This window comes from Amblyomma americanum, chromosome 1, assembly GCF_052857255.1.
Source record: "Amblyomma americanum isolate KBUSLIRL-KWMA chromosome 1, ASM5285725v1, whole genome shotgun sequence".
Taxonomy (NCBI): domain Eukaryota; kingdom Metazoa; phylum Arthropoda; class Arachnida; order Ixodida; family Ixodidae; genus Amblyomma; species Amblyomma americanum.
The window spans coordinates 116,907,739-116,933,932 of NC_135497.1; the positions used below are offsets into that span (position 1 = coordinate 116,907,739).

Sequence of the window (26,194 nt, forward strand, 5' to 3'; positions counted from 1 at the left end):
CGCCGGTTTTGATCGGAAGCTGCATTAAAGCAAATAGCTTCAGCGCGGCGGTCGATACAATGCTAGCCGCATACATTTGTTGCTCCGGTCATACCGCGGCGATAAGTACATGCCACCTGGTAATGGCGCAAACCCGTTGCCTTCGGCGCGTTTTCCAGCCGTGGGGTACTAACGCTTTGACCAGAGGGCCTTGGACTGCGGCGCGAACGCTAGTGCCGAGAGGCAATTAAGAACCGAAGATTGCTGCTTTGGACTCGTAACGGCGAGCAAAATGAAAGAGAGGAATGCTCCAAACAGAAAACAAGCACGCGATTTTTCTTTTGGTGGCTGCCGCCCAACAACAGCGAGGAATGTGATGGAGAACCCGGCGGTGGTACTTTGACTTTCAAGGGTGTTTTTGGTGGATGATGAAATGTTTGCGTTGTACAATGCCCTGGAATGACTATCGTTCGGAGGCCACAGTTCAAGTTCTTCTGTGGCCGTGGCACGTTCATAGACCTTGACTACGGTTTGGGCAGAAACCCGTGTTGCGAACCCTGACACCAGCGTTTTGGTGCTTTGCGTGAGCTGGGAGCGAGTACCAGGAGAGTTAACAACAGTGGCGAGGACCGCGCTGCATCGTGCAGATTCGTTGATTAGGAGGGCGTTGTTTAGCCTGCCGGTCGGGACAACCGAGTCGTCAGGGCCTGCACTCAGCGGCCGGCCGCAGCTTACAGGGGCGGCAGGGCATCCAGCGAGTCGTCGGCGGCCCAGGAGACGCAGCCGTCCTCCTTGAAGCAGGCCGACTCGAGGTGCTTGTTGAGGTAGGACTTGAGCGCGAACGACTTGTGGCAGCGCGCGCAGCGGAAGTGCTTGAGGCCCGAGTGCGTCTGCATGTGGGCGCGCAGGTTGGAGCGGTCGGCGAACGCCTTGCCGCAGTGGGCGCAGCCGAACGGCTTCTCGCCGGTGTGCGAGCGCATGTGGCCCTGCAGCAGCCAGGGCCGCGAGAAGGCCTTGCCGCACACGGGGCACTTGTGGCTCAGGTTGTGCGTCAGCACGTGCATGGCCAGCGCCGGCATGGACACGTACACCTTGGCGCAGGTGGGGCACTTCTTGGCCAGCTGCGAGTCCGGGCTGCGGTGCGTCTGCTTGTGGCACAGGTTCGACGAGGTGGCGTAGTGCTTGCCGCACTCCCCGCACGTGTAGCGCGGCCGCTCCGGGCTGCGCTTGGCTCGTGGCGAGCTGTCGCGCACCTTGCGGCGGCTACGGCCGTCGGCCAGGGGCGGCTTGTCGCCGCCCAGCGGGGTGCTCGGCTCCGAGGACACCACGTCCACATTGCTGGCCACGTTCTCGTTGGCGTCGAACTGGAAGGCCGGCGAGAGCTCATGGTACTGCTTGGCCTCGGCTGCCACGGGGCTGGGTTCGCCGCCGGGCAGCACCGTCACGGGCGCCAGGCCCGGGCTGCCTCCTTCGTACCCCGGGCATGAGTAATCTGCGCGTAAGGAAAGCAGTACGGTTAGGACACAGCGAGAGCGCTGACTCCGTCACACCAGTGCAGGACGACGGCCTGACATGTTTGGGGCGCCATGGAATCATTTACGTGCCACGTTGTGAGCAATTAGTTTTTAAAGGAGGACGGCTACATTTCATGTTTTTATATTATAAAACCAATTTCATCAACTGCCTTGTGACACACACACACACACACACACACACACACACACACGCGCACACACACACACGCGCGCACACGCACACGCGCACGCACGCGCACACACACACACACACACACACACACACACACACACACACACACACACACACACACACACACACACACACACACACACACACACACACACACACACACACACACACACACACACACACACACACACACACACACACACACACACACACACACACACACACACACACACACACACACACACACACACACACACACACACACACACACACACACACACACACACACACACACACACACACACACACACACACACACACACACACACACACACACACACACACACACACACACACACACACACACACACACACACACACACACACACACACACACACACACACACACACACACACACACACACACACACACACACACACACACACACACACACACACACACACACACACACACACACACACACACAGCTCTCATGGACAGGGCAACATGAAGGTAGAGTGGACTGAGCAATCCCTGTCTGTTGCACAGCTCTTAAAAGCTGTTTCTCAATGCTGCTGGGAAAACTAGCCTATAACTTTATACTTCTTATCACAGTGTATTAGGTTATTGCTGTTGTAATGTATTTACTTTAATTATTTGAGGGCTGAGACACGTAACGCAGGCTGAGGATGAGACACGTAACCCTAGAGCACACCACCTGGGCTACTGAACGGAACACTTGTTGCGCTATTTACGACTATAGATTCTATTTTTGTATACTGTAAAAAGTGATAATGCCCCAAAGTATTTCATATTTGTCTCGTGTTTTGATGTTTTGTCGTTACTGTTAACAGCGAAATCGCGGCTATACGCCTCACAGATAGAAACAGCGGCGGGAATACGATGGCTTTGTTTGCTTCTGTCCATAATGATCGCTCAAAATGAACAGGTGCCACGGTGCTATCACGTCGCAGGTGCGCGGACAATAGCAAAAAATGAGCTCCATGCAGCTTCGTATCTTGCAGCTCACTCTGTAAAACCCCATTCACTCTAGCGCCTTCATCGTTACAGCACAGGGTGGCTTGCAGCTCAGTTTTCAGCGACAAGATATCTTTCCATTCCTCTTTTTCTTTTTTTACTGCAAGTGTCATTGTCGGTACTTTCTTTTTCCTACCGTTGCTTTCTAGGCCAGCAGTCTGGATGGGGTCCCAAATGTTACCGCCGCGGTTTTATTATATTGTGGCGCGGTATACCTTTGTAGGAAAAGCCCTTTTCATTTGGCCCAGGTCGTTTGCACTGATGCGTTTTCGAGCTGGCCATTTTGCAGCTCTGATTCTTGTATTGCTCAATCGCCGCGGAAGCGTGGGGTAGCGAAAGACGATGACCGAGGGGAGGAAGAGAGAGAGAAAAAAAAACTAAAATCAAAGCACGGTGCAAAAGCAGGGCCTCCCCATTCGGCTATCTAGGTACAGAATGAGGGAAGCGCCGGGACAAACGCGCGCTTCCAACGAGGCGAGCTCCCTAAAGCGCCGACGAGAAAAAAAGTGAAGAGGCAAAAGAGGCATCGAGGAAACCTAGAAATGATCGTATAGATCTAGCGGGTTTTTAGCCACGTGAAAGGACTAAACAAGAATCGAAGCCGAGATATCTAGCCGCTGCTGGTGCCGCAGGAATTGAAGCAAAAAGTTTAACAGCAGCGAGCAGAATTACTTTCTCCCCCTCACATAAATCGAACAAAAAAGATGTTCTGTGACTTGTTTTGTAATAACATAAAAAAATGCAGTGCCAAGTGACGTACAAAACCACCAATTCTCTAGAAAGGGAGTGAGCAATGTGGCGACGGCAAGAGGTATGCCGCGTTACTTTGCAATTGCACGTCCACTGAAGGTTCCTTGGGCACGACAACTGAACTGCAGAATGCCGGCGACAACACGCTGAGTTGCAAAAAATTGCTGACCAAGAACGCAAGACAAGGGCGAAAACTCAAGTTCGATCTGCGGGGAATGACAGGCACGTCAACAGGCGTGCTCACTCTTCTAGAGCGCTCCTTCCTCAATGAAGGCGCAAGCAGGCACCCTTCATCAACCCGTCAGGTCACGAACGAACGTGAAGAATTTCAGGAGTAAGCACGGGCGCAGTATGCAAAGCGAGAGGTGTAGGGCCTCAAAACACGAAGGTATACCTACACACGAGGAGCCGTAGGCGCGGAATGGGGGAGGGAAGGAGATATGTTGGCCATGACAGTGCACACTTGCAGCCCGGAATCGACTTCCGAGGACCGAATCCCCTTCGTTGACCACCTGCTTCAAATAGGCGTTCAGAGGTGAGAGCATGTAACACATTTCCTGAAGGTATCCTATCCTGGTATTGTACAGGGATTTTCGATGGAGGATTCGAGAGCTCTTAATAGGGCTGCACGAACATGACGCTAACCTGATGTGTCTCTCGTCATAAAAAAAAATTGAGAAAAGTACGCCGCGAACGTAATAAGAAATAAAACAAAGGTCGTGCTTTACCGCTCAGATCGTCGCAACCTTCCGTGTGACAAGACGCTTCAGTTCTATTCGAAGTTCAATAAACAACGTATCCTTCCCGTTGTTTACACTAAATATTACTAGCGTATCGTTTTGTGAGAACTGCAGGAGGTCCCGAAAACAATGCAATAAAGTGATACGTTATCATGAATTTGGGACAGCGGCTAGCTTGCGTCGCTATCCCAAAGCCTTGCGACCTGGACCGCTTCAATGGGGTAAGTCGCTTTTTAAGGTATAACTAAGCGTGCACACAACGAACTACATTTTCCCACGTGATTTAGGTTCTAGGTGATCTCCCGCAGACGTCAAAAGGCAGCGGCGTCTCGATGCCTCCCCTAACATTTGTGCCAAATCCATTCAAAGTTTAAACAATGCACGTCTATGCAGAAAATTTATAGCCCCTTTGGGTGACAAAAACGCAATTTTTGAAGAATCAGCAGCTGCAATCGCTCTCTTCGACGGCTTCAAGCAGAACAAGAACTCGGCTTTCCAGTATTAAAAGTCGTGTTTGTCAAAAAAAAAGAAAAAGAAAAAAGTGTCCAAAACAGAAAATTTTCCGCACGGTTACTTTATCTCACGCTGGAGGACTGTAAGCAAATACGTCCATCAATTCGCACGTATACGTCGCTCCGTAGCCGAGGAGCCCCCGGTAAAGAGTTTCTGGGATCGAACCTTCGCTACCATCATATTTTTTCTTGTCTGCAAAAAAAAAAAATACAGCCGTTTATTACTTGTCGTACTCCATGCAATGGCAAAGCAAGTGAACTAAACCGCAGTCCCGAATTCCTTGCAACGTTACACTAAATTGAGTCTGGAGCGAAGAGGAAGCATACGTATTTGCAGAAAAGACGGCAATAGGTTCATTCGACCGCCAGACTTTCTCAGAACAGTGGCAAAACCACAGTGCGCCATTACATATTACAGCAGCCAACACCGGGATTGAAGCTTCACTGCAAGTACGACCGATAGGGAATGCGCCATTGTGAAAACAAATGCTAGAACTCTGCAATATTAATTTTGTTCTCAACGCGCTATACCAAAGAACCTGAGATGTAACAGTTTAGAGCACATCAGTGTGTTGTAATGTACAGGACACCCGTTAACGCTGAGATAAATTTGTGTCAGGAAGCTCCAGTGCATCGGAACTTGAGCAAAATCAAACCATGCGGAGTCCTTATCTTCGCGCCAATGCCACAAGCGCCAGATTATGCCTCACAGGAGCACACAAACCTCGGGGGCAGGCATTAACGCAGTCTGTGCGTGCTTTAGAAGAAAAAAATAATTTTGAAGAAAGCCTCTTTTTCTGCTCTACGAGTGCCTGCTACCGAATGCAAGAAAAGCCCTTCCATGTAATAATGTCGAATGACACAAAAAGGGAACCGATTCTGCCATTCACAGAGAAGCCGCGATGTCTTGACGAGAACTCAACCATTTCCTGTCGGCGCAATATCCTCCACAGACTGCGCTTCCTCGAATTTTTCTCTCCCCGTTTTCTTGCCCCTACGGATCAGCGCATGCTTGCCTGCAGATAAATGTGGCCCGGCATTGAAGCGAAGTAGATTTTCGGCTCGACTTTGTTTATGAAAACGCCTTAAGCCTCTGCCTGGTGGCCAGTGTGCGAATAACACTGGACGCCACCGCCATACGAAGCCGCACATTGTAGCTCCTTCGCTTCTCATCCCATGAAATATTGCGCCAGGGGCGTAAACAGAATCCAGCGCCTCTTCGATCACTTCGCTGGCAAGGCTAGACGTGTCCGTCTTGTCAAGAAGTTATGTTTATGGCAGTGACGGCGCTGTCGCCACTGTTTCCCAGGCGGGAGGGGCTTCGAAATGGCGAGAAACTGCCGCCTACATTCGCCTCCAAGCGTTTCCAACGTCATCCAGCTGACGTTTAGGGCTTTAATTTACGACCTTAAGGCTCTATTGGCCGGTCACTCTAGATGGCATCGGCCCAGATCAAGATCGGTCCTGAGAACACTTTTACGACCGCATTATAATCCCAACGAAGCCTTTGAAACCCGCTGATTTTCTTCTCTTTTTATTGTAATCGCTTAAGATTTGTTTACTTGAGCCTTGCTCCCGCGAAAGCGTATAGCTTCGCCCACAGGCTGGCCTGTAAACCTCGCGAGAGCGTCGGCGTTTTGACTCGGGTCGCTTGCATGCCCAGCGAAACCAACAAACAGCAGTAATGCGTTCGCAAACACTGTGCCCCCATTTTCCCCCGAACTCGGCACGTTCTGTTTGTTTCGTCTGGCGCGTCGTATATAAACGCTCCCAAGGTGTCTCGGCTCCGCTCGCCCTCGGTGCCTTCTGGGCCCATTTTGCCGGCCTTTCGCGCGCATTTCGTTCTCTTTTTTCCTCTCACTACCGGCGCTGTCATCGCATTTTTACCCTTTTGTAGCCGGGCGTACACTTTCCGGCGATGTACTACTCTCCGCTTCCGCCGCCGCAGCCTTTCGCGTGTTCCGCGATAAGCGACACGGGCATTAGAGAGATGAAGCTTTTAGGCTCGCGCTCGTCCTCGGCTTCCTCATTGGCCTCCCTCCTTATCTGGCGCTCTTCCCGGCGTCCCGCGAGGCGCGCGCGCGGGCACGCGACGCCGGCCCGCAATCGATGGCGCTGCCGCCGCGGCCAGGATTTATTCCTCCCCACCCCCTCCACCCGCCCGCGCGAGTCCGATCAACAAGTGACCTTTTGTTTGTTCGCCGGGCCCTTTGGGCGCAGCGTCGAATATGGCTCGAGGCGGACAGAGGGGGCGCAACAAGCGCGCGTGCCGCCGGGCCCGGCCTTCGCGGCTGACACGCGAGTCACACTTGCGGTACCAACGTTTCTCGATACACCAAGCGGCCAATGCTGGTCGAGCCCCGGGTCTAAGACATGTGCCATGGCTGCTTTTTCTTTGTTGTTGCTTCGAAATCAATTCGACCAGTGGTTTACATGCATTTCTCAGCAGACCCTTCAAGCAACTGTTTACATCATCTTGATATTGCAGAAATTCCCCCCACCCTCACTGCCTTATAACTACGCGGTTGACTTAAATAACAACCCCCACCTGATGCGACGCGCTTGCACCTCGTCGTCTCTAACCGAACATGGCCCCAGAGGGAATGGACAGGGTCTTACGGTTTCAATTCGATACTGAACCAGACACGATATGCAGCGCTGACGATTAAGGAGCGCATGTGTCCAAGTAGCACTGTGGTGGAGAAATAAATTACTGCAGTTAGTCATGTAGGATAACTTTCACACATAAAAAATACGATCATGTAGGAAGAAGTGCGGAGAGGGTGCCTTTAAACGAATTCGCTATCCTTGTGTTTCGTTGCTCAAACAGAATAGTGCGAATTTTTCCTGATTAGGAGTTTTTTTTAATTCGAACTGTCCGATTCCCCGGTGCAGATAAGTCCTTGCTACTTGTGTTAGTTTCTTTTTCCGCGAAGTGGGAAGCCATAGGAAGCACTGAGAAGAGGCCAAAAAACGAAAACGAAAGAAGCGGGAGAAATAAAGGCCACGTCGGAGTCCGGGGCGACACTCGTCGCCCTCGCGCTGTGACACGCGCTCTGGCGCGTTTCTCTTCTGTCGGCGGAATCGAAGCTTGATAGAGTGTGCGCTGCCTGTCTCTCTTTCGGCGCAGTAGCGCGGGACAACGGTGCCCAAGAAAGAGACAAAAAAAAAAAGGAAACGAAGAAGGACGGCGCGCGGGTAAAAGGGAAGTTTAGCGCTCCGGGTCCAGCGTAGCCGGCGATCGGGTCCTGCGAACGTCTCCATCTGGCGGGCGCCGCCGCCGCGGCCAACATCAACAAGTAGTGGCGGCCGCTTCCGTTCGTCTGTTGCCGCCCAGGGTGGCCTCGCACATACAAAGCAGGCTGCCAGCGGCTGACCCAACTTTGGCGTCGAGCTCTTTGAGATGCTTCCGGCGCCGCGCTCGCCCCCCGCACAATGGACTCGGCAGCGGCGGACGTGTTTCGCCAAGCGCCGGCGGCTGCGCCCACCTCTTCCTCTTCCTCCTCCTCGGAGTCTCCTCCCAGAGAAGCGCCGTTCCTCTGCTGCTCGTTGTTCGCCCCATGCCTGCCTGCTGCTTCTCCTCGGGGCTACGGGGTAGCCTGCGTGCCCTCCGAGCGTTCGCGATTGTAATATAGGCGCTCGGCCGGTGACAATGCCCCTGGCAGTGTCCGCAATGGTCGATGCGCCGTGCCTCGGACCGGAGCGTTCAGCGCATCTGCTCCCAGCAAGGAGGCATTTTAGAGCGCACCTCCCAGGCGGCCGTTGCTGGCTTGCGCGTCGTCGTCGTTGTCGGCGTAACCGGCACAGCTACAGCTAAGCGAAGAGCGTGGCGAAGGATGAAAGTAGAGCGATAACGAAGGGAGGGCGAGGATGAAAAGGTGGAGGAAAGGGTAGTGGTGAAAGAGAGAAAGGTGGAAGTGTAGGATGGGAAGTGGAGGAGGAGGGTACGGCGGGGGCAGGCGAAAGGGTCGATCTCAGTTTGCGGCGGCTGTTTCGCAGCCTTGGGTTTTCTAAACGCGTTTACAGATAACAGTCTTGCTTGAAACGTGCACCGCGACTACCAGCGCATAGGCGACTGTGGTGCATGAGGGTTGATAAACTGACTCCAAAGGGAAAGCTGCGCATTCAGTCCATGCATTCCAGTGGGCAACGAATGAGCGCAGCCATATTCCAACTCTTGTCACGTGACTGCTCCCTATTACTATCCCGCTGGCAGTGCAGCTGAAAGCAGCGTGCATATAAAAATGAACCGTTGCGTTGAACCGTTGCGCCTACTGAAGGCTCGTATCCACTTTAAGGTTGTGGGCTGACATTAGCTTGATCCTGTAGGGATATGAGGGCAAATCTTCGAGTAATCTCCGCGTTGAAAGGCACGCCAGTCGAGGCGCGCAAGTCTGAACAGCGTCAAAGCAGTCAAACCGTCTCAAAACATCGCTGTTTGGTGTTCGACACAAGGGCGTTATCGAAAGGCGACCGCGGTGGCTACACGACGGTGCCGATAGCCGAAACACCGCGGCAAGCCGCATGCATATTTTATACTGCGTTCGCGGAGAAAGCAGGGTGCTTATATGCGAGCGTAGGACGAGCTTGCAATGTGGTCGCTTATTCCCAGCGGTGATTTGGACATTTTGCTGACCGGGAGCACGCTTGCACATCTACGCGTTGTTACAAACTCTTGAAAATCCTCGAAACAATCGTGTGTATCACGTGCTTGTGGAGAAATTACGGAGAAACCTGGGCGTTGAGACAGAATTCGGAGCCTCTACAAGCTGTCGTTTCCCCCTGTAGATGTTCTCGATACGGCATTCGGTTTCAGCACTGGTGGTAAATCTCGGAACGGAATGAACGAATTGGAACGTGCCTCGAATCAGTTTGATACAGTAACTGTGACTTTGCGCTCAGCCACTTGTTCGGCAATTTCCTCACACAAACGCACAAATAAAAACGTTGCCCAGTTTATGTGTTGTCATGTCTCTCCCTCTTGGGGATACCGGTCAAGGCGATCCAGGAAAGTGCCTGTAGCATCACCTTTCTCAGAACTGTGGCCTTATTTAAGAATGATGGTGCAGCATTGTGCTCGTTCCCACTCATAAGGAACTAGGAACATAACGCATAAAAAACTGAGAACAAACAAATCCGAAACCAAAATTGCAAGTGTCCGCGCAGACGTCGCGGTGATTACGCACTTAATAGAGCTAGAAATATAAATCTTAGATAGTTTGGGCATATAATATGCTTCAAAACTGCTTTTAACTCGTGCAACAATTAGAGACTAATTTCCTGCTCTATATTTTTAGTAGCCAGCCCGTAAACCCCGTCCATTCTGAAACAAAGTATTCTGGCCACAGTGAGAATTGCAAGAAGATAGCGCGCTGGCGAGGGCCACTTATCGGGTGCAGCTTTGCAGCCTAACTTATCTGTTCCAGGTGGCACACAATGGAGGGTTTGTGAAGAACAACGCACTGCCTTGCCCAAGTGGGGCGATTCCTTGCGTAAAAACTGTAGGTCCCATAATTTTCGCACATGTGCGTGGCTGATTATGTTGGAATCAGCGTAAGATATACCTGACAAACTGGTAGCCGCAACTTGAGCCAGCCACGAATCGGCAGTCGATATGTCAGCCAGCGCATATATATATATATATATATATATATATATATATATATATATATATATATATATATATATATATATATATATATATATATATATATATATGGGGGCTCGCTGTAGAGTCCACGCCGTTCACCGTGGGAACGGACGCGCGCTACACTGAATGTGCGGGCCACGCGATTCTTCTCCAAACGAAGACGCGCCCTTTGTGGCTTCAGCGTTCCTCCCTGAAGCAACGAGACCAGCACGTTGCGACACGTTCTGGCAGGCAGCAGCAGACGCGACAGGGAATGCCGCAGAAGGCAAGGGTTGCACCGCGCCGCTCTAAACCACTGAGGAGCGTTCCTTGAGTGCGATAGTGTAGATGCCTATAGTGCGACAAAGCGGTAGTGCTTCGCATTGTACTTTATTTTGTCTTCTTAGTTATTTTAGTTATTTAGTTATTTTGTCTCCGTGTATCGCAAAATCAGCCCAAGTTGCGCATTAGGGAGTGCCCTAATCGTCGGTCAATTTTGTGACCCCGCAGTATACAGGGCGACGCGCAGTTGCTTGTGCAGTGAGCTATTATACGGGGTAGTTTGTGAATGCTCGAGTGCGGCCTTGGAAAAACTCTGATATAGGGCCGGCTTTTGGGCAAGCGAAGATGAGTGTTCACGCCGGAGCTGAGAATAACTCGCAGCTGAGCTTTCCCAAAAATGCCCTAGTACGCAGATGTTGGGCTAATAAACATGCTGATTCGTATTTATTTATTCTGGAACTACGCCGGTCTCGCTGTCAGTGAGCTGAAAAATATGTGGTGACGACTTATAGTTGCAATCGTCCTCTCTAAACGCTAACTAGTCTCCAAAAGCGAGCGAGTCCTTGGAGAACTAAGCTAGCTGTTCCGGGAGTGACGACTGCACGAATTCGTTTCCTGTCGGGGGCTTTGAAGAACGCAAAAACAAAACAATAAATAAATAAACAACCCCAGTCATTATGACCACCCGACAGGAGTGATAAGGCGTCTTTCACGGGACCAGTCCGTCAGCACACGAGGCTAGCAGCAGCAGCAGGTTTCTTCAGATTTAGCCGGCGTCCGAAGGCACCGGAAAGAGCACGCGAGCGCACGAAAGCCCCCGCACCGTAGTGTTGCGTTCGGTCTGGACAGGCCGGAATAAAAGATGCATGCGGTCACTCGAGGATATATACTTGCTGCGCAGCTCTTTCTTTTCTGCCAGCTGCTGGGGTCTATTCGGCTGTTGTTTCAGCAACGCGGCGCCCTTTCCTTTTATGCCGCGCGCGTGGCGTGGCGGGCGCCAAGAGAGACACAAGGGGGTGGGGGAGAGAGGCCCGCAGCTGTTGGGCGGGCGGAAGCGGGGGAGCGTGCGGCGCGGGGTGCTGCGCTAAGAGGATTCTGCGCTCGGGGATACAGCGCTGAAAACGGCGCGCGTGTGAGAGCGTTTCGTAATGCGGCGTGGTTAGCCCGGCGGCGCCCGCGACGTGGGGAGGCAGCTGACGCTCCCGGCGCCGAGCAGGGGAGCTCTCCCAGGTGGGCGGCGACTTTCATTGAGATGCGTGGCTCCCCTGCGGCTGACCAGGTGTTCGCTCCCTGCACGCGCGGCCCGCGCTGAGGGAAAATGGCGGCGCAAATTGACGGCCTCGCCCCTCGCTTATGCAGCGGCGACGAAAAGGGGCTAACCTCCGTTTTGGCGCCCCCGCTAAGCTGGAGGAAAAAAGGAGAGGAAAAAAGGAGGCTAACGACTTATTTAGGAAACCGGTGCCGGAGCGAAATTGCGCTCCTGGTGTGGAACTGTTTTCGGCGTTGTTTTCCGGCTTGGCTTCCTCGACCCTTGCAACTATGCCGACTCTTGCAAAGGCCTTCCGCACATTTCTTAAAAGGCCACCGCATAAGTGCATGTAGTTCGTTTTGGCTACGACGGATGAGCACTGGCTGCCGACAAGTCAAGAACAAAGTTAGCGGCTGCCCTTTTACGGAATAAAAGGCCTCCTCAGACTCGGTATACAATCATGTACAGCCAAGCCAGTGCTTGCCACGAGACTGCAACTGATCGAGAAAACACTGGCAGTTTTCTCCGCTTGAGGCGAAATTGGAAAGTTGTTGCATGCCGTAGCAAAGATAATCGAGACAACGAATGGCCCAACGAGCAGGGTATCCTTTCACCTTAACCAGGGCACTAACCAGGTTTTTCACAGGACGCAGAAGCGCGCAGGCTCAGAACTCGTTGAGTTTAAGAACGGACAACAGCCTGGATAACACATGCCCTCCAGGTGCGAGTTCAGAATAAGCTATCTTGCTAGTATATAAGGGTTAATTCTGTATTACAACGATTTTGATGCTTTCCGCCTAGCCTATGTGTATAACTTCTTCAGGTAGCCGAACGACAGCGCGCTACACTCTAAAGTGGACGTCATGCACAGGCGGCGGCCAAACCACGGCTTAATAGTGAAGGCGTACAGAACCTACTGGTCGATTCTGCAAGGACTATACCTGTTGGTCGCCCGTCGCAACTTAACCCTACTGAACGTGCCAGCACAAGGATAGTTTTGCAGGGGCTAGCAATATTCAACATTTTTTTCTTGAACGCATGTACGAACGTAACGCAGCCTAGACTCCTGGAACCTCTTGATATGGATAACAAAGCACTAAAACAAATAGGGCTACACTGCTGAGTGATGACTAGTAAGTATTTTGAGATGAGGATATAAACACACAAAAGTAAAGAAAGTTGGCGATCGGGCTAATTTGGTTTGAATCGTTGAAACTGGAAAGGAGATTATTATTCAGGATACAGGGCCACGACTGAAATATTAGCAGGTGTCGAGAATTTTTCCTGCCGCCGAGCGCTCAACTTGGTTGAACAGGTATGAGGGGCCTGCCCCGCAAAAGTACAGCGTAAGGTGGCCTGTTCTGCCGATTCTATTGTGTTTTCATCTTGACGTGATAGTCGCAGTGCGTTCCCATTTTAGACCAGGCGATTGCTTTGCTAAATGATCGGATTTTTGTGCACACAGCAATCTGAGAAGTGTGCGAAACGCTTGTTAACAGCCATGCGCGCGGCTAACATGACAATCACTTTCGTAGAATCCGCGGCGCCCATTAGGTAAACCCAGTCCCGATTATGGTCTAAGCAGAAATCGAAACTGCCGCCGTATGAGATGACAGTACTGTTAACCAGAGGAAATTCGAGTGCCGAGTACGAAGTGCGTCGAAAAAGCTGTTTTGAAAGTAAAGTGCTTGGACCGGCTGGTAAGTAGTATCGGGACAAAAGTCTTCAGGATGTGTGAGCCGCCACCGATGCCAGGAGCTCTTTTACGAACGAGCCTGTGGCTTGAGACCAAACGTTGGATACGCGCGCCATGTGGGACAGTGAAATGTGGTTGTCGATGGAAACTTTGGTAACTACGCGACGAGATCACATTTCGCGCATCCTGGATACATTTGAGAACGATATTGCATGATTCCTTGATTCTGTCGAGAACAGAGCTCAGACGAGATTTCAGAGAGCGGACATGTAACGACACGCATACCCGTCATATACAGACCTGTTCATGTGAGCGTCTGCTTGAGTATTCCCACCTGAGCGCTGTATAGAGTGGTACCACCTCCCGTATACGCGTAATAAACTGCTCTAGCACAGTTTATTAATACGAAAAACTTATATGGCTCATCTGCAGCGAAATCCAGCGTTGTCGCTGACCGCAAAAGTAGTCCAAAAAATCCCACGTGGCCTCATCGTGGTATCAAAGAAAATGAAAACTGCTTCCGAAGGCGCGGGGAATTGAACCCAGGACTTCCAGATTGCGAGGCGAGCAAGCAATTACCCACAGGCCATAAAAAAGCGTTGCTTTTTGGCGAACAAAGGTGATCCTAGTATACGCGTTGCCTTGCGACTAATTAGTAGGTGTGTCGTTAGAAAGGAAGAGACAAATAAAAATAAATAAATATAAAGAGAATAAAGAAAAAAAGCAATGCTTTCGCATTCAAAGCACGTACGTAATCTTAAGCGACCCCGTAATTTTTTCGCAAGAAGGCTGTAAGGAATGAGCTTAGCTATAGCCGCAGTGTTCCTCTATCCCGCTCACTTATTTTTATTGTAGACTAAGCGACCATCACGCCAGGAAAAAAAGTATTTGGCCGTTTTATGCCGACCCGCCGCGGTGGCTCAGTGGTTAGGTTGCTCGACTACTGATCCGGAGTTCCCAGGTTCGAACCCGACCGCGGCGGCTGCGTTTTTATGGAGGAAAAACGCTAAGGCGCCCGTGTGCTGTGCGATGTCAGTGCACGTTGAAGATCCCCAGGTGGTCGAAATTATTCCGCAGCCCTCCACTACGGGACCTCATTCTTCTTTTCTTCTTTCACTCCCTCCTTTATCCCTTACGGCGCGGTTCAGGTGTCCGACGATATATGAGACAGATACTGCGCCATTTCCTTTCTCCCAAAAACCAATTACTACAATTACTTTATGCCGAAAAACATGCGCGATAACCTTCGAATTGCGCTTCGCGCGTTTGCCGAAGCCCGGGTGCGCGCTCAACTCGTAACGCGTCTGGTCTGAAAGCTGTGGCCGAGGAAGCACACGGCCGCAGTTTAACCGCCGGCTCGAATACCTCAAGTTGTCAGCGGTGTCGCCCGTCGCAGTGAGTCAGCCCGTCGCGTCCCGCAACTGGGGCTCGGCACTGGGGCCCCGGTCACGGGCTCGTGATTAGTGCGGGCCCCGTGACCAGCCGGCTGGCGCTCCGTGGAGGCAGGATCCGGCGGATTTGGACGGCCCTCGCTAGGATTGCGTCGAGGCTGGCGTGGCGTGGCGGAAGCTGGGCCGTATTGACTTTTGGATCGAACGCGGGGTTATCTGTGAGCACTCCGGCCGTGCGATCGTTTTCCGGAAGCATTTGCCGGCCGAAGGGGGCCGAACAAAGCGGCAGCCGCTCGTCCGGCAGCGGGCACGCGGCTCGGGCTTCCCGGATGCCTAATAGGGTTCGGTCACAGCTTCTTTGGCGTCCTCGAATCAATGCGTGGCCGGCGCCCTGGAAGCCGATAGCCGCAGCCTGCACGCGGCCCTCGCGCCGGGGCGCAACATTCCGCCGCGGGAAGCTGCTCTTCGACGCTGCTTGCCCGGGCTTCGGCGGGCACCAGAAGCCCGAGAACTCGAAAGAGAACTCCGCCTCCGAGTGAAAGCGAACCGACTGCCGTTCCCTTCCTCACCGCCGTGAATCGCTCAAAGCCACCGCCGCGCTGTTTATCTAAGCGTTTTTGTGTCAGGCGATGGATTTTTGGAAAAAAAGTTAGGAACCATCATTTATTTTTTTTTGTCTGTATGTGCGAGCGCGCATCGTTCAACCGTTTGCAAAGTCAGCCCTCTGGTTCGGGCCGAACAATAGCTCCATGTTTGTGGACGCACATACCAGGCTCAAAAGGAAAACGGCACGTGGAAGGGCAAAGACTCCCAGAAAAGCCGCTGTACCAAGAATGCGCTAGTATTTTACATTCATTATACTAGCGCTCACCGCTACCGAGCACGTGAACGAAGATATTTTCATTAGCTGGCTGTGTGCACGGTTTTGCTTCAGCAAAGCTTGCTGCTACATAGAGGAGTTCGGAATTCCTTGCCTTGTGAGGGGGTAAAAAAAGAGAAGGTTCGTGAAAAAAAGAAGTTGTGGGAAGAGGACAACTCGTCGTGTTTACCAGCGTACATCATGGCACATTTTTACCTATGTTCTGATTTTTAATGTACGATAATTATCGACGTAAAACTTAAATTAGTGTTTCCAATGGCTGCTTCAGTTTAGTTCTGTCCCATGCAGTAAAAGGATCACATTTAGCATTAGGGAAAAGGCTAATAAAAATATATAGCTACCCTTCTGTGTCCAGAAAAATAAGCCGTATGTCGTGTAAATAAGGTAGCGTATATACATTCTTAAAAAGAACGGTTTAATCACTATCAAGTGTTCAGTATTCAGTCAACAACTACCATCCTGTCTACTACGTACACTTTGCTAACGAAACATGTCATCAATTTACAATGTATCTACTGAGTGCAACATCTGATATCTGTATAACACGCGCCTCTGAAAAATGGCTGATTACACTCCACCAAACAAATTGCCTTTTGCAGTCTAACCTATAGTGCGCCAGTTCCTACTTATAAAATACCACCTACGCCATTACAATCTTAGCAATTCTACCTTAACACGCAAAAATTTTCGCTAAAATTTTCTACTCTGGTTTGTATTGTGTTGCAGTTTTCACCTTGCAGTGGTATCATCTCTAATTAACCTAAGAATGAATTTGTTTTGTGGTTTTCATGTGTCCATTCATGGTTGGCTGTAATGCTGCGTGTATTGGAACGGGAGTTTGGTTTCTATTATGTAATCTTATAAAGATGTTCCCAGTGCTTCACTTCTTTGTTAACCTGGGCTAATAACTGCTATATTTTTTTTTAGTATCAATCTATAATTTAATAAAATTACTCCTGTCGCTGTTGCCTGGAACTGGCTCTCTGACCTCGTCAAGGTCTCCGTACAGCCTTTTGTCGGGGAGTCCACCAACATTGTGGATGTTGAAAAAAAAGAAACTGAAAGAAACATTTACCTCGGAAAAGCGCTGTGCTAGTAATAACACACAAACACACACGCACACAAAATGTATGACGCGTTAGATTACGTGTTCATGCCCTAGCCGCTGGGCCGAAGTTTATTCCCCTAATTTCACTAATAACTGGCTCATCCGGATTAAATCTAGTGCAGTACGCATTACGGTCAAAGCAAATTGAAGACGGGCTATCTGAACCTAAGAAAAGATCATAAAAAGTTAGTTTCGGAAGGAACGGCCACAACACCGAAGCAATTTTTTCCGTCCAATTATGGTGACGCACCGAAGCACCCGCGGGGACAAACGCGTACCACTGACAGTGTCTTTCGTGTTTCTTTTGAAATCTGGCTGGTCACACTGGCGCACATAGCAAAATAACGGAAGGCTTGGCTGCATTGCATCTACAGCTTAAGATGCCCTATGATATCTGGCTTCATTTCGGCAAGACTAAAGCGGGAATGAAAAAAAAATATGTAGAAGTAGTAAATGCAACCAAAATCAAACATCTCCATTGCCCCGAAAATGGGCCGGAAAATGGTCATGGCGGCGCAAAAATAAACTAAGCTTCCTACGTACCGTACCCCATTCTGGACGCAATCAAGTTGGGCACCCTGCAGCTCGCTGTGTTTCCCGCGTCTTTTTTCTTGCGTTAAAAGGAGATTTCTTTGCGCAGCTTCTGGAAATTAAGAATCGATATCCTTTGCTGGCGTTCCTTACATTCCGGCCAGATCGACAGCACTGAATGCGAACTTCTGAGTTGCTTGCTTTTCGTTTTTATTGACGGTGCCAATCACGTCGCTTATGGAGTTCATTTCCACTCCGGTCCGGGCGTTGGCTGCGGTCCCTCATTTCGTTTCAGTGGTTTATTCGGAATGCACCAGCTGAATCAAGTCCCATTTCTTAGAGCCTGCATGTTCTTTCGAGATTGAACTTCTTTACTTGCAAAGGACTTACAGAAAACCTGCCACGAGGGGCCTATGCACTGTAGTAGGACGCAGACCATTGCCGCCAAAATGATCTGACCTTCCACTGGATGGATGAATTTTATTCGCATCCCCTAAGAATGAAGGCGTCGTTAAGCGCCACCTTTACTAGTAAATTTAGAGTAGTCTTCCTAGCGCACATGTTCAACTGGCAAGATGAAATCAGCAGAAGGAAACACTCGGCAAAAAAGAAGAAAGAAAATAGGAATGTCCGAAAGTCTTAGTCCAGTGCCAACATTTTCTCAATTGCCTTAGCATTCGTTAGGCAAACGACGTTCAGTTCTAGGTTCTGGCAAGCTAACACCTTGCCTTCACACGTGCTTTGCTTGTATCTTATGACAGGGGAGCGGGATGACAAAACACACCTTAGCAAAAAGCCGTACGTGCTAGAAATTTTTGTGCTATTATTTTCACCCGTTATTATTCAATCATTCGTTCCCGAACATAACTCTGGAATTAGCTGCAAAGATTAAAAATTCTATTCATTGCGGACAATTTGCGTGCACCAGGCAACGCGCTTCATTAGACGCGCTTCTGTAATCGAGGTAAGCGCTCAACTTGGGGAGGGTCTTTAACGCAGGATTATGCTATTAGTCTTCAAGCCTCATGCTTCAGCTTAAGTCCGCATTAGACAGTGACCCTATACCACTGCTACTAGGGTAACTTGGCACTCATCAGGGCAATGAAGAAATAACAGGTCTCTGTACCAGACGTATAACATTTCAAGAGCACGTAGCTAGCGACTCGGCGAACGTGTCTCGGAGGCACGCTGTGGGGTCCGCACTCGCTTAGTGTAGCCGAAATTACCCCTCCCGTGGGCCGGCCTGTGCTGCTGCCATTTGTCATGCAAAAGAAGGCCGAGATCGAGTCGGCACGAGCCCTTTTCCAAAGCCTGCCCGAGCTCGAGTGGTTCCTAGCGGCGGCGGCTTCGACCATTACACCTGTGACCTAACGCTGCGAAGCGAGCAACACGCTCGCGTGCGCGACGAGCGTGCGTAATCCCTTTAATCCGCGGCGGCAGCGGCCCCGGTGGTCCTGGAGAATGCCCCCCCCCCCCCCCTCCCCCCCCGGGCGACAGATGGCCTGTCGCCGAGGGTTCCCTGATGGCTTCGCAGATGAGCAAGCTCGCACGTGGTGCGGGGCGCCCTTATCGGAGCCGCGATCTGGAGCAACACGGCGCGCTGAAACCGAGTCCTTCGCGAGGGCTAATGATCGCGTGGCCGCTTCTCGGCGCTCCTTCGATCACTCTGCAAATGAGACTGCTCCGCGGGATCCTATCGTGGCCGGCGCGGGCGCGAACAAATGCGGGCGCTTAGTGGCTGGCGTGCGCGCGAGGCGCCGTGCTATCTCGGGCGCAGGTACCCGGCGGGGTGGGGGAGGGGGCACCTGCAGCTCGGCCGCTTCGAAGCGCGGCCCTCGGGCGAAACGACGCCGCAGCCGAGGCGTCGCTGCGCTACGGTGCAGGCGTGGCTCTTTGTCACCTTGGCGTGACTCGGGGAAACGTCTCGGGAAATATTTATAGGCCCTAGTCACGCTAGCTGTTGTTAAAGGATTACGCGTGGCCGCAGCGCGAGCAAGCGCCGATCGCGATGCGCACGCAGGCGTCCGCGCAGGTGCCGCGTCCAACAAGTCCGCCGCTCGGTGACCGAGCACGCGCTCCCCTGGCAGCGGTAAACAACGCCCTGATTACAGGTGCGACGCAGCGCCCCGCGACGACGCTCGCGTTTCGATATTCTTCCGACGGTGGAATAATTCGCTGGGTAGGTCGTGTGTAAATAAACGTTACAGCTACAGCTACGAATACTGTACTTCTTCGCGGATTCAAGGCGACGTTCTGAATCTCCGATTGGAATACGCCGTAAGTTCTTGTTTTGTGGCGCCGTACACCACGAGTTTGTCAGGCCAGTTCAAGCGAACCATTGTTCTGGGATAGTTGGTATATATGCTCGCATTTCCCAACTTGGCTTTTCTTCATCTTTTCTCTTTCTCTCTATTTATACCCTCCGCCCTCCATTGTGTAGAGCATCCAACCGCGCGTTATGCCTGCTTAACCTCCCTCTCTCCTTTCTTTGTTTTTGCCCGACTAGCCGTGCAGGTGCAGTGCCCTTGGCGTTCGGCTGCTGATGCCAAGGTCACGGGATCGATCCCATCCTCCCCCGAGCGGCCGCATTTCGATGCAGGCGAAATGCAAAAACTCCCGTGCGCTGTGGGATGTCAGCCCACGTTAAAGAACCCCAGGGGGGCGAAATTAATGCAGAGCCCCCCACTGCGGCATCACCCATAGCCCCACCGTACCATACCGGGCCGTGCCGCACCGGCCGTACAGTACCGAACCGCACCATACTGAACCGTACCATACATACCATACCGTACCGTACCCTACCGTACCATTTATTTTTCTCTTTGCTGGAGACATTACGCTCGCACGACGCCGATAGACGGCCGTGCCCATCTGTGGGTGTCGTTCTTCTCTCGTCTCCGGAGTCATGTAGTCCTCTGTGTGCAACTTGCTCAGCGAGTTAGTTATAGTTCTATGAGTAACAGAATTAAGATATTTCAGCAGTGTCATGATAGAATTATATGCTTTAACTTATCACTAGAGTTGCGCGCTGGACTGCGTTTAGTCTTGTCTGTCGCAAATGAACTTCTTTAACCTTGCGAAGCATGACAAGAAAAGAAAGCATTGATCCACCTTGATAATACCCCGATTGGTCAGCTGGCGAAAGCGGCATTTTTCAATTCTGACGCATAATGCCGCCGTCTACCCCAGAGAAGCGCCAAATACAGCTGCCGTAATAAAAGCACGGACCGGCAAAGAGAATATGGTGAGGACGCTCTTCCTTCCTGCCGTAGGCCACTGCTTTGTGCCGTACTTTACGCTGAGGAAGATTGTTCGAAACGGCTCTCCAGTGTTACACACATGTCACGCGGCGACTTGGAAAACCTGATCTGTCGCAGTGCGCCTCGTACGGCCAGCGGTACTTTGTGAAGCCCTCGCAGCTATGTAGGCTGCAAAACAGAAACGACAGCTGTATAGACAACGACAATTTCTTCAACTGTTTCCAGTTGAAGCTGGACTAATAGAACTTATTAAATAGATTGTTTAGTACGAGCCAGAAAAGTCTGGTTTAAAAAACACTTAAGCAAAGGCAGTGTTGCCAGTCACAGAGAATGGTACATCTACTAGCCTAAAAGATGCTTAAAAGAGCACAAACAAAATTGCAGCAGCTCCATAAAGTGGCCTTATATGAAAGTCAGCTACATTTACTTTAAAAAATAAACACTTTTTTATCTTTATTTCTTGGTCAAAGTCGCGAGCTGATTGTTTTTGCTCGTATGAAACTATCGGTATCGCTGGTAATTCCAAATTGTTTGGTGCTAGAATTTTAAAATTCTCAAAGGAGGCTGACAGTGCCGTACTACCACGTAGAAGCAACGCGATTAATTCGAGTTGAGTCCTGAGGGCCCTGGACTCACCTGCTTATTTGAAGGTACCCATATGACAAGGGTAACTATTTGTCTTCTGTTCCACACCACATTTCGTACCATACCTGGTGTGTTCAATGCTGCCAAAGCTAGCGATATTACTAAAAATTTCTGCATTCGCGTCCGTAACCTTGTTCGCACCCGTTCAAAGCGAATATCTCAAAATGATGCTGTTTCCTCCCACCAAGCGTTAACTGGCAATGTTGAAGAAGAAAATATTTACTCTTGTGGCGACACCAAACGGCTTCCAGACTTGTGCGGTTGGCTCGCGAGTGCGGGAGGAGAGCATACTTGCGGAAACTGCTGCCCGGCTTTCGTAGTTTCCATGAAGCTGCGAACAGGTTAGAAATGATGCGCGGCTGTGTGATACGTTTTTGCGACCACACTATTTTCGTTGATTCGACAGCGTTGCGCAGTAAGTACGAATAGGAGGGTTTCCTGCAGCTCCTGTGGTTAGCAATTCCGACTCGCTCTAAGAATCACCTGAGGGACATTTTTAAGCGGCCGTAATGAACCAAGAACGCGCGCAAATGCAAACACGGATTTCTAAGGGCGGAGGCAATATCAACTTTGCCCTCTCGTCATCACCACACTTGAAATTCAATAATCGAGTATTTTTTTTTTGTAAATGAAGTAGAACTCAAGAGCCTACCCACCCGAAGGATTATTGCAGTCCACACCGTTCAAGTCTCCATGAGGACCGAGGGTCATACTAACGCAAGTTCTTTAGCGCGGTTTTCTTCAAACTCTTCCGCGTCTGTTGTGCATTTCCCACAGCCGGCAACAAGCGAGGGTGACCATCTAAGCAGCGCTGACAGAAGCTAGCACCAATACCTACTAAAACTTCAGACCTGCTAAGGTTTCCGGGTCTCTATAGGGAGACTTGCGCCAAATTTCGTTCGCAGTTAGGCCGCGGAGACGCTTCCGACGACCTGTTCGTCTGCATTTTGTAGCAGCTCCGGAGTCATTCTGCCAAGAAGGCGAGCGGTCCAGTAGCTTCATTTCAAAGGTGCGGACTTGTTTTTTGAGAGTTGAAGAACACGACGTCTTCACCATTTTAAGTTTTCGCCAACGTAGCGTACAGTTAACTTCTGCAAGCTTGAGATTCGTTAAGTACTTGTGATGACGGGTTGTAACCATTCACGCAATTATGTGTAAAATGACGTATTGTGGATCTCTCTTTTTTACCGGGTCATTGAGCTTAAACAGCCGTGTGAACACCTGCGGTTATGCTTTATATCCGTCGTCCTTTCTTTTTCGTCCACCCACGCATAATAATAATAATTTGACCCAGTACACAGCTAAGTTCCGTACACTGAGTGCGAAAGCCGATGAAAAGGTGCGAATGCAGCAAGCAGTCAGTGCAAATAATTTACCATCGACTGTGACAAGAGATTACGAGCAGCGCCACGTCGCTCGTAGAGTCGCGACCCTAACGGCAAAAGAGGTCAACTAGGACAGGCGCGCTGGAGCAGCGTTATCTATGCTGGTCCCGGAGCCGAGTAGGTCTTGGCCAGAGCGGTCCGTACGGCGCGGAGAAAATTAGAAGGGCTTCTCATTAGTGGCCTCCCGCGACCGTAAACACGGGCGCCAACGCCGTGCGCGCAGCTCCGCCATATCACCGACACAGAAGACATCGTTGACAGAGGGAAATTGCCGTTTGTGCGGAGGGGGGTGCCTTCTTTTCGCTACCATCCCTGCGTAAGCGGCCGCACGCCCACTGTGGTCGCACGCTGTGATCGATCCCGGAGCGGTTATTTTGGCGTCCTCCACGAGGCTGCAGCCGCGGCACGGCGGCGGGCGTAGCTTCGCAGGTGAAAAAGGACGACGCGGACTTGATTGACGCTGCCTGGCTTGCGCCGCATGACAAACGGGGGTAGCACGCTCGAAGTTTGCGCACCTTTTCGTGGCGAGCTAACGCGAGCAGGTGGCGAGGGGACGGTCATCATTAATCTCTAGAAGCAGTGTTGAACGCAGGAGGCGAAATCTTTTTCCGCAGACGTCGGTTTTGTTTGCGGCAACGGTTATCATTAAACGACGAGCGGTCTTGTGATGTGTATTGGAATGAACGCGAATGGCCATGGAGCCAGAGCATTTGAGCCACGTACCGCAAGGACAACAAAGCACATGCACAAGCTAGCTAAGTGTGCATATACCGGGCGTCCCAGCTAAGTTGAGCTAAGGGTTAAGAGATAAATTATTAGAGACAGGCGAATGAAACCAGTTGCATATCGGTGACAGCCATCTTGCCAGCACATACAATTTTTTTGTTTTGCAATTAATTATTTAATTAAGTTTAATTATAGAAACAATAAATATTGACTTTAGACAACAAATTGTATTTGGAGAGTTGTCAAGCATCTTCAGAATCCCCCATTCCATCATTTACGGTAAGGAAACCCTCACGTGTGTCTTTTTTTTCAGCTCCAAATAATAATAATAATAATAATAATAATAATAATAATAATAATAATAATAATAATAATAATAATAATAATAATAATAATAATAATAATAATAATAATAATAATAATAATAATTGCTTTTTTTGGGAAAGGAAATGGTGCAGTATCTGTCTCATATATCATTGGACACCTGAACCGCGCCATAAGGGAAGGGGAAATGAGGGAGTGAAAGAAGAAAGGAAGAAAGAGGTGCCGTAGTGGAGGGCTCCGGGATAATTTCGACCACCTGCGGATCTTTAACGTGCACTGACATCGCACAGCCCACGGGCGCCTTAGAGCCCGCGAAATACAAAAACTACGTGACTAACGCACTTGCGCGCCACGATCGTGCTGCTCTCAAGCGTGGTTTGAGCAAACGAAATCACCTGAAGCCTTGACTTGACGGCTCCGCACCAGCGGCAGGCGTATATTTGTTTGTATGTGTATTTATTATTTATGTTTAAGTTAAGACGGAAGCCAACAGTCTGAGGCCACGGAAGGCACAGGAGAACGTTACTTGTTACTCTATTTTTGTTACTGCTTTTGGTGATGACAGAAAATAATTGGGGAATTCTTTGATATGAGATAATTTAGAACAAAGTAGAAAAAACGACAACCACATGCCAGCGGTGTGATCCAAACCGTCGACCTCTTCATTTCGTGTACAATTCTCTACCAACTGAGATGCAGCGGCAGCTCTGTCGCCTTCTGCTTTCGAATGCATTTGTGTTAGTGCAGCCTAACCTTGAGTGTGTTCACCAACTGCACACTCAACCACAGCACTGGATGCGACACATCCTGTTATACACCAAGTTTCCCGAGGAACGTGATCGAAGTTTGTCAGCGGCCACTGTGCGAGAGCCCTCTTATGCTATACCGTTGGCATCAAGACTGCCACAACCGAGACCCTCGCTATGGAATGAGCAGAGTTGAGGGGCCCGTCAAAAGGGAGACTGAGGACACACAGAAGTTGGCCTGCATCAATATAGTAGTGCGTTCTAATCAATTAGGCACCACTCTCACGAAAAATCAAGCTTTTGTAAGCTAGAAGAGACCGAAAAACGAATTAAAGTTGTCATCACTTGCCGGTCTGGCATGGGCAATGCATGGGTCGACAGAGATTTGTGTTGCGGATCTCAGATGCTACTATACATCGCCATTAATTTCAAAACGGTGGTAACCCGTCCTTTTCGGTAAGGACGTCACGAACTTAAATCGAGTGGCGAGAAGCTTTTTACATACAAGTTTCTAGGCGGTAAAGGCGTCTTTCGCTGACGGGCAATCGTGAACATAGCCACAGAGAGCCAGGGGATTGATTTTTGGTAAAATCAATACGCGAATAGAATTGTTCTCAGTGTCCCATTAAGGTATGCTTAGAAAGAAGCCAACAGTGCCACGGAAGGCACAGGGGAATGCTGCTTTTTTTTAAGTGCGAAAACACTACTTCACTAGAAATCCATTGAAAAAGGCAATGTTTGTGCGAATCTTCTGAGATATGTGCAGAAACAAATATTGCCGCGACTGTGTTTCGAACCCACGGAGGCGCGAATAGATCAGCTTCGGTGACCACTGCACGAGAGCACTATATATGCCATCGTCCCAGCCGGCCACGCCTCGTGTTAAACTGCAACACTATCGCGCTGTGCATTGAACGTCGTCGTCTTCATCAACTTCCATCTGTGTGCAAGCCACGAAAGAAAAGCAAACGCGCATAACTGTCTCCCTGGGTCAGTGCACTCCTCAATCGCGCTTTCGGGTACGTGGCGGTCGGGTCCGGCTGCGAAAACCTGCTTAAGCACATTATTTAGTGCTTAGTAATGCTAAACCGCCATCGGTTTTTTATACTATTTTTATTGCGGCTTTTGATGCTAGTAAAAATTGACTGGGGAATACTTTTAGATACGAGATAACTTAGAATGAAGTAAGAGAAAAGACAACAACATTCCGCCGGTGCGATCCGAACCCAAGACCTCCGCATGTCGCATATGGTGCTCTACCAACTCAGCTATACATCGCACCGGCTGTCGCGAGTTCTCGCACATTTACCGCTGCTGACCTTCGATCGCGTTCCACGTGACACTTGCGGTATAAGAGGGCAGTAAAAATCAGTATTCCCAAGTCATTTGTGCAATGCCTGCCCGACAGTAAGCGTTCAAGCCCGGACTATTTAAGAGCTTCAAGCCCCGACTATTTAAGAGCTTCAAGCCCGGACTATTTAAGAGCTTCAAGCCCGGACTAAGAGCATATTACAACATGCTTTCAAGTGATGGAGGTTCACTTTGCTGCAAAACGCAAATGCATGCTCAGTTCTGCCTTTTAGTAACTCGAACCTCTTCTGCATTCCCTCGATCA

At 50.4% G+C, this 26,194-nt stretch overlaps 1 protein-coding gene across 1 annotated transcript in view; it reads right to left on the bottom strand.

The window, feature by feature from the left end:
- Positions 1 to 293: 293 nt before the first annotated feature.
- LOC144113525 (uncharacterized) overlaps positions 294 to 26,194 on the bottom strand; it is a 34,279-nt gene continuing 8,378 nt past the window's right edge. Inside the window, exon 2 of the mRNA XM_077646640.1 lies at positions 294 to 1,471. Within this exon, the coding sequence (XP_077502766.1) occupies positions 711 to 1,471 (761 nt within the window). The 3' untranslated portion in view covers positions 294 to 710. The remainder of the gene's footprint in view (positions 1,472 to 26,194) is intronic.